The sequence below is a fragment of the Oncorhynchus mykiss genome, chromosome 28 (assembly GCF_013265735.2).
Source record: "Oncorhynchus mykiss isolate Arlee chromosome 28, USDA_OmykA_1.1, whole genome shotgun sequence".
Lineage (NCBI taxonomy): Eukaryota > Metazoa > Chordata > Actinopteri > Salmoniformes > Salmonidae > Oncorhynchus > Oncorhynchus mykiss.
The window spans coordinates 7192556-7201171 of NC_048592.1; the positions used below are offsets into that span (position 1 = coordinate 7192556).

Genomic DNA, 8616 nt, shown 5'->3' on the forward strand with positions numbered 1-8616 from the left:
ACACCGCTCACGTCGCGTGCGCGAGCATTGCAAAATACATTTTGAAATCTATATTATTCAATTATTGCACCCACACTGCTTGCGCGTGCCAAATAAAAGTCAGTTCTATTTGTGACGCAGATCGCACTGCAAATCCTGCCTCTCCCATCTCCTCATTGGTTTATAGAAGCAGGTACCCATGTGCCATCTCCTCATTGGTTATACCCACATAGGTGACTGAAAGACTAACAAGGTCGGTGGCGGTAATGCACCTAATTTGTGAAAGTTGCCAATCGCAATATAAAGTCCAGAGAAGAAAAAGCCTGGAAGGAGGAGAGATGACTAGCCAAGTAATAGCAGAAAGAACAGCCAATGACTTGGGTGACTGGGGTCTTTGACAGGAGTCTGTGACTGGAGTCTTACGCAATACCCTCTGTAGCACCTTACGGTCAGATGCTGAGCAGTTTCCATACCAGGCGGTGATGCAACCGGTCAGGATGCTCTCCATGGTGCAGCTGTATAACCTTTTGAGGATCTGGGGACTTATGCCATATCATTTCATGACGGGGAAAAGGTGTTGTCATGCCCTCTTCACAACTGTCTTGGTGTGTTTGGACCATGATAGTTCGTTGATGATGTGGACACCAAGGAACTCTCGACCCGCTCCACTTCAGCCCTGTCGATGTTAATGGGTGACCTGTTCGGCCCACCTTTTCCTGTAGTCAACGATCAGCTCCTTTGTCCTGCTCACATTGAGGGAGAGGTTGTTGTCCTGGCACCACACTGCCAGGTCTCTGACCTCCTCCCTATAGGCTGTCTCATCGTTGTCGGTGTTCAGGCCTGCCACTGTTGTGTCATCAGCAAACTTAATGATGGTGTTGGAGTCATGCTTGGCCACGGAGTCGTGGGTGAACAGGGAGTACAGGAGGGGACTAAGCGCGCACCCCCGAGGGGCCCAGTGTTGAGGATCAGAGTGGTGGATGTGTTGTTGCCTACCCTTACCACCTAGGTGTGGCCCGTCAGAAAGTCCTGGATCCAGTTGCAGAGGGAGGTGTTTAGTCCCAGGGTCCTTAGTGCTGAGCTTTGTTGGCACTATGGTTTTGAATGCTGAGCAGTAGTCAATGAACAGCATTTTCACATAGGTGTTCCTTTTGTCCAGGTGAGAAAGGGCAGTGTGGAGTGTGATTGAGATTGCGTCATCTGTGGATCTGTTGGGGCGGTATGCGAATTGGAGTGGGTCTAGGGTTTCTGGCATGATTATGTTGTAGGGAGCCATTACCAGCCTTTCAAAGCACTTCATGGCTACCTACGTGAGTGCTACGGGGAGGTAATCATTTAGGCAGGTTACCTTTATTTTCTTCGCCACAGGGACTATGGTGGCATGTTTCAAACATGTAGGTATTACAGACTCGGTCAGGGAGAGGTTTAAAATGTCTGTGAAGACACTTGCCAGTTGGTTCAGTCATGCTTTGAGTACATGTCCAGGTAATCTGTCTGGCCCCACGGCTTTGTGAATGTTGACCTGTTTAAAGGTCTTGCTCACATCGGCTACTGAGAGAGCTGGTGCTCTCATGCATGCTTCAGTTATGCCGTGTATTCTCTCTAGGAACCTGGGAGAATATACAGCATAATGTATAGAGTATTACCATATAGAAGATGAACCTCGGTATCCTACCTCATATTTGCTCTTCATCTGAGGAGAATGTTAATTGGGTTTGAAGTTTGTCGATTTTCAGAAGATCAAATACTCCTATGCTGGGATTTTGTAGAAAGCCTCAAATTTGATAGTTTTTTTGTGATAATTTTACAGAAATAGGCATAACAATTCCTTCACAATTTCCAGTGAGCGTTTTGTCTCATCCAAATGTGGGAGAACTTTGCTTGCCCAAAGTTCAATCAAAGCTGCAAATAAATAGTCCTAAGGAAATAACTATGCAAGTAGGGAATATTTTTAATCTCTTTGAGACAGAGACAGACAGAAAGATGGCTCTTTGCTCTCAACCCTTGAATGGGGCCCGATAAACACAAACTAGCACATATATTATTAATATGTTTAGCTCTGCCTGAAACACAACCAATCTTCCGAGTGCTTTTTAACATCCCTCCAGTAAAGGCAGTGTAATATATTATAACACCCTCTCCTTCTCATTCATCTTAAAGGGATAATTCAGGATTTTTATTTACTTCCCCAGAGTCAGATGAACAAGTGGATACCATTTGTATGTCTCTGTGTCTAGCATGAAGGAAGTTAGAGGTAGTTTTTTGAGCCAATGTTAACTAGTGTTAGCTAATGCTAGTTAGCAAATGCGCTAACACTAGTTAGCAACTCCCTTCATAATGGACACAGAGACATAAAAATGGTGTCCACTAGTTCATCGGGGAAGATATTATCCTGAACTATCCCTTTAAGATCCCAACTTTTAATGCAGCTCAGACTTAGACCTCATAAAGATCGGACCCTTTTTTTTCCATTTTCGCCTAAAATGACATACCCAAGTCTAACTGCCTGTGCTCTGGCCCTGAAGCAAGGATATGCATATTCTTGGTACCATTTGAAAGGAAATATTTTGAAGTTTATGAAAATGTGATAGGAATGTAGGAGAATATAACATCTGATAAAATATTAAATCTGATAAAAGATAATATAAAAGAAAAAAAAAACCTTCTTTTGTATTTTTTGTTGTACCATCATCGTTGAAATGCAAGAGAAAGGCCATAATGTATTATTCCAGCCCAGGTGCAATTTAGATTTTGGCCACTAGATGGCAGCAGTGTGTGTGCAAAGTTTCAGACTGTTCCAATGAACGATTGCATTTCTGTTCAAAATTGTGTATCAAGACTGCCCAAATGTGCCTAATTTGTTTATTAATAACTTTTCATGTTCAAAACTGTGCACTCTCCTCAAACAATAGCATGGTATTCTTTCACTGTAATAGCTACTGTAAATTAGACAGTGCAGTTAGATTAACAAGAATTTAATATTTCCACCCATATCAGATATGTCCTGGGAAATTTTCTTGTTACTTACAACCTCATGCTAATCGCATTAGCCTACATTAGCTCAACCGTCCCACAGGGGACCCACCAATCCTGAAGAAGTTTGTCTGCTTTTTTCATGGTGTTTCACAGCTAATAACAGCTAAGTGAAGCCAATACTTTGCATCATCAATCCTTTAATCATGGTCTTTTTAAAATAGCAGCCTTTAGATTTTAGAGAGAATAAATAATCTTCAATGTCTCCTTATAATAAGATTCTTGTGTGGCTCTTTAATTCCTGTTAAACAGGCTGCACTGTACCTGTTTCATCTTTGATCCCTGACAGCGTGTTCCATAGGTGTCAGTGTCGATCCCGCTCCCATTTATCTCTGATGTGCTAATTGTGTTGAGCTGATCTCAGCTCTCTTCTAGTGTAACTGGAGACGTGGAGGGAATGAGATACAGGACTAATGAGATGGAGCTCTAGGTTTGCAAGCCAGGGGGGCCTGGTGAAGTCTGGGTTCTGGTCCCAATATAAAAACACTAACTTGTCATCACTTCCTGTCCACTTGAAGGGGCATCACATCCTCTTTTTGAAATGTTCAACCAAGGTCACTGACTTCCGTAGGTTGTTGTAAATGAGAATCGGTGCAATCAATGCTGAACCTTTGTGTGTGTGTGTGTGTGTGTGTGTGTGTGTGTGTGTGTGTGTGTGTGTGTGTGTGTGTGTGTGTGTGTGTGTGTGTGTGTGTGTGTGTGTGTGTGTGTGTGTGTGTGTGTGTGTGTGCGTGTGTGCGTGCATGCGTGAGCGTATTGGGGCAGTACTGAACGTTCTGAACCTTTTGGCTGGTGTCCTCTGGCAAATCACTCAATGACAACATTAAGTGGGCGATTTGACAGGTTGCTTGAAGGAACGTTTAAGCATTAGCTTTTTTTTATTTTTTTTGTGGAGAGAAGAACAACATGCATTTTTTATTTATTCAAAGTAAAATGACACATTCAAAGACATACTCACAGTCACTTGCACACACATTCCCACAAAATGACTCATAGTGGTAATGAGACAACAGGGTTTGCCTGAAAACGTTATCTGAAATGTCTGTAAAATGTGTGTGTATGTGCGTCTTTGCATGAAGAAAATGTTGTGTTCATGTCACTGTGACACACATATAGACACAGATTTTACAGGCATTTCAGGGGATGTTTCCACGGTAACCCTGTTGTCTCTTTGCATCGCATCATATGTTGTGTGTGATGAATTCAGTGTGCGTCGAGGTACGAAGAAAGCACATAGCGAGGAGGAAAGAAGGGGAGGAAACATGCATGAATTCCCAGGCTGCTTCTCACTCACGTGATTCCCAATGCCCTTCCCTGCTAAATGAACAAGTATCCTCACTACAGATGTAGGATCTTAATTTGAGCCAGTTTGCTACAGCAGGAAAATATTCCTGCAGCAACAGGAAATGGGAATTATTATGTGGATTATAATTAATTGACATTTTTGTAGGGGTTGATACATTTTTCACAAGGGAAAATCAAGTCTGAAAGTCTGGAAATTACAAACTTCCTAAGTATTTTTAAACCTCTAATACAAGTTTAACATTTCTTGCATTGAACGGTGATCCAATTAAGATCCTACATCTGTATCTTAACTTTCATAAACAAAATAATGTGCGATAAGGTGATGTTGTCAGTGGTGGTTTAATGCTTTGGAAAGTAGCTGTGATGTCTAAGCTTTCTGGTTATCAGGGGCATAACGACAGTTGTATAGTAAGGTGCATTGATTATTCAGGACACTGAATGTAATGTTTATGAACATAAATGTGTTGATAGGTGTTTTAAAAGACTTCTCCATCTGTCTTCCTCTCCTCCCTTCACCCACACTCTTTTCTGTCTGTACTTTCCATTATCCCTTCCCCATCTCTTAAATTTCTTACCTTAATTCTCCCTTCTATTTTTCTCCATCTTTCCCTCTCTTTCTTCAACCTCCCACTCGCTGTCTTTATCTACCTTCTACTCCCCATTTTCTCCCTTTCTCCTCCCTACTCCTCTACTCTTTATTCCCAAACTTTCTCAATAACCTCTCCTCCCTCTGTCTCCCTTTCCCTATAGGTGTGTAGTACACTGACCCTGCCTGTGATAGGCTAGGAGTCAGACCATGACCACCAGGGCCATGATTGGCTCCCTGGGCCCCAGTGTGTGGTCCCTGACGCCATGGCGGTGGGTGAGTCTCTGGGGGCCGGCCCTGCTGCTGGTTACCATTATATCCCTGCTGCCAGGTAGTTGCCAGGCGTGCCCCCCGCGGTGCGAGTGCTCGGCCCAGATCCGGTCAGTCTCGTGCCAACGGCGGCGCCTCACCGGCATCCCAGAGGGCATCCCTACAGAAACCCGCCTCCTGGACCTCAGCCGGAACCGGCTCCGCTGGGTTGAAATGGGCGACCTGGCACCGTACCCGCACCTTGAAGAAGTGGACTTGAGTGAGAATCTCATTGCCACGCTGGAGCCCAATGCGTTCGCCAATCTGCAGAGCCTGCGGGTTTTACAGCTGAGGGGGAACCAGCTGAAGCTGGTACCCATGGGGGCCTTCGCCAAGCTGGGAAACCTGACCACGCTGGATCTGAGTGAGAACAAGATGGTGATTCTGTTGGACTACACCTTCCAGGACCTGAGGAGTCTGAGACACCTGGAGGTGGGAGACAACGACCTGGTCTACATTTCTCATAAGGTAAGCTGTTATCCATCTGTTTTCCAAGTACATTCTCTAACCTTTTATTGATTATATTATGTTTCCACAATTGGCACTCACATCTAATCAAGTTCAATCTAATTGTATTTGAAGGCCTTTTCTGGTCTTCTGGGGCTGGAGGACCTGACCATCGAGCACTGCAACCTGACGTCCATCTCTGGCCAGACACTGTCCTACCTACGCAGCCTGGTCACTCTGCGATTAAGGCACCTCAGCATTGCTGCCCTAGAAGACCACAACTTCCGCAAGCTTAACAACCTGCGGGGGCTGGAGATCGATAACTGGCCCTATCTGGAGTACATCTCCCCGCTCAGCTTCCAGGGTCTGGACCTGTCCTGGTTGTCCATCACTAACAGCAACATCACCTCCGTCCCCTCATCCTCCTTCAGGAACCTGATCCACCTCACTCACCTCAACCTGTCTTTCAACCCCATCACCACTCTGGAGCCCTGGGCTTTCAGGGAGCTACTGAGGCTCAAGGAGCTGATCATGGTGAACACGGGCCTAGCTACGGTGGAGCCCCACTCCCTGGGCGGCCTCAGACAGATCCGGGTCCTCAACTTCTCCTCCAACGAACTCCAGACCCTGGAGGAGGGATCGTTCCACTCTGTCAACAGTCTGGAGACGCTGCGGGTGGACGGGAACCCGCTGCTGTGTGACTGCCGTCTGTTGTGGATCCTGCAGAGACGCAAGACCCTCAACTTTGACGGCAGGGTGCCCGTGTGCGCTGGGCCGGAGGAGGTGCAGGGGTATAGCCTTAGCACCTTCACCGACTCAGCGCTCTTCGATCACTTCACATGCCAGAAGCCCAAGATACGCAACCGCAAACTTCAACAGGTAAGAGTTATTATCCCACTTTGCTGTACACGTAAACATAATGTAACTACAGTGTAGGTACACATTGATATGTAGTACTTACAGCCTTGTTGCCTGTTTCAGTTTTGTGCCTAATACTTAATTCATTCATTAATTTATATATTCATTAATTCATTCATCCATTCATTCATTCCACTAAGGTGACGGCTCGTGAGGGCCAGCCAGTGAGTTTCCTCTGCAGTGCCGTGGGAGAGCCCGCCCCCAACATCATGTGGATCTCCCCTCAGCGCCGAATAATCACAGCCAAGAGCAATGGCCGCATCACTGTCCTCCCAGGAGGGACGCTAGAGATCCGCTATGCCCAGGTCACCGACAGTGGCACCTACATGTGCATCGCCAGCAACGCCGGCGGCAACGACACCTACTTTGCCATGCTCACCGTCCGGGGCGCGCCGCTGGATGCCGCGTCGGCTTTCTTTGCCAACCGCTCGCTGTACGGTGGCGAGTTCTTCAACGACACAAACCTGAACAGCACGCGCGTCTTCCTCAAGTTCACCCTGGACCTGACCACCATCCTTGTCTCCACGGCTATGGGCTGCATCACCTTCCTAGGCGTGGTGCTCTTCTGTTTCCTGTTGTTGTTCGCTTGGAGCAGGGGGCGGGGCCAGCGCAAGAACAACTTCACAGTGGAGACCCCTTTCCGGAAGACCGAGGGGCCTGCGGCCACGGGTAGTGCCGGAGGAGCCCGGAAATTCAACATGAAGATGATATGAAACAACGCAGCCAAGGGCCAGACGGGGGAGGCATAAGCATGTCCCGGAAACGTGTTTGACAAAACACACAGCCCTGACTCGCAAAGATTTTTTGTTTTTTTATGAAATTAAATCCAGACAGTATTCACACATGGCATGGCCAGATTCGATTTGATGATGACCTTGATCTCACCAGCTCTTACTGGTTTTATTCAGCTTGTGGTACAAATATGTATTTAAAATAATTATAAGATCTTTCCAGTGAATAAATATAACATTGTCATTGAGCTTGATAAGAATTATAGAAGTTAAGAATTTAGTGTGATCTTTTACTGGGTGATTACTGTGTTGTGAAATGCTTGTAGTTATGTCTCTCTCACAGGAAGTGACGTCACAGGAAGGGAAAAGGTCTTCCTGGAAGCTGTGTACTTGTAGTGGTCATTGCACAGAGGGCATGGAGAGACACGGTCATCAACTTATCACAGTATTTGTAGTCTTGCTTTCTTAAATTCTGCCTTTTTGAGAAATATTGCAATAGCATGTAAATATTGCAATTTAAAGTAAGTTGTATAGTAATAAGATTATAGTATTGAATAAAAACAAGCCATTTTTGTAAGACATTTGGGATATGATTTCCATTGTCACATTTATAAGATAGCATCAAGGCCACAGCTGAACTGAGGAAGGATGTGCTGAGACAAGGACTCCAGAAAGACATTGAATCCAAGTGAAATCAATACAGAAAATTACTTCAATCATTTGACCCTTTCAAATTCATGACAAAAAAGATCAGAAGAAACATTTTAAAAAAACATGAAAAGAAAGTATATTCTGACCATATATTCTAAATTGGGCCCACTTTACTTTCAGACGTGACCGTTTGCACAGATTAGCTGTGTGAGTTGGAACAAATCAAATCAAAATCAAATCAAATTTATTTATATAGCCCTTCATACATCAGCTGATATCTCAAAGTGCTGTACAGAAACCCAGCCTAAAACCCCAAACAGCAAGCAATGCAGGTGTAGAAGCACGGTGGCTAGGAAAAACTCCCTAGAAAGGCCAAAACCTAGGAAGAAACCTAGAGAGGAACCAGGCTATGTGGGGTGGCCAGTCCTCTTCTGGCTGTGCCGGGTGGAGATTATAACAGAACATGGCCAAGATGTTCAAATGTTCATAAATGACCAGCATGGTCGAATAATAATAAGGCAGAACAGTTGAAACTGGAGCAGCAGCACAGCCAGGTGGACTGGGGACAGCAAGGAGTCATCATGTCAGGTAGTCCTGGGGCATGGTCCTAGGGCTCAGGTCCTCCGAGAGAGAGAAAGAGAGAAGGAGAGAATTAGA

General features: G+C 45.3%; 1 protein-coding gene across 2 annotated transcripts in view; it reads left to right on the forward strand.

The window, feature by feature from the left end:
* LOC110508413 (leucine-rich repeat and immunoglobulin-like domain-containing nogo receptor-interacting protein 3) overlaps positions 1-7889 on the forward strand; it is a 60292-nt gene extending 52403 nt beyond the window's left edge. For both annotated transcript variants that reach the window (XM_021588929.2, XM_036966695.1), the window contains exons 2-4: positions 5068-5680; positions 5795-6538; positions 6718-7889. In XM_021588929.2, coding sequence (XP_021444604.2) covers positions 5114-5680; positions 5795-6538; positions 6718-7290 — 1884 coding nt within the window. In that variant the 5' untranslated portion in view covers positions 5068-5113 and the 3' untranslated portion in view covers positions 7291-7889. The remainder of the gene's footprint in view (positions 1-5067; positions 5681-5794; positions 6539-6717) is intronic.
* The last annotated feature ends 727 nt before the right edge of the window (positions 7890-8616 follow it).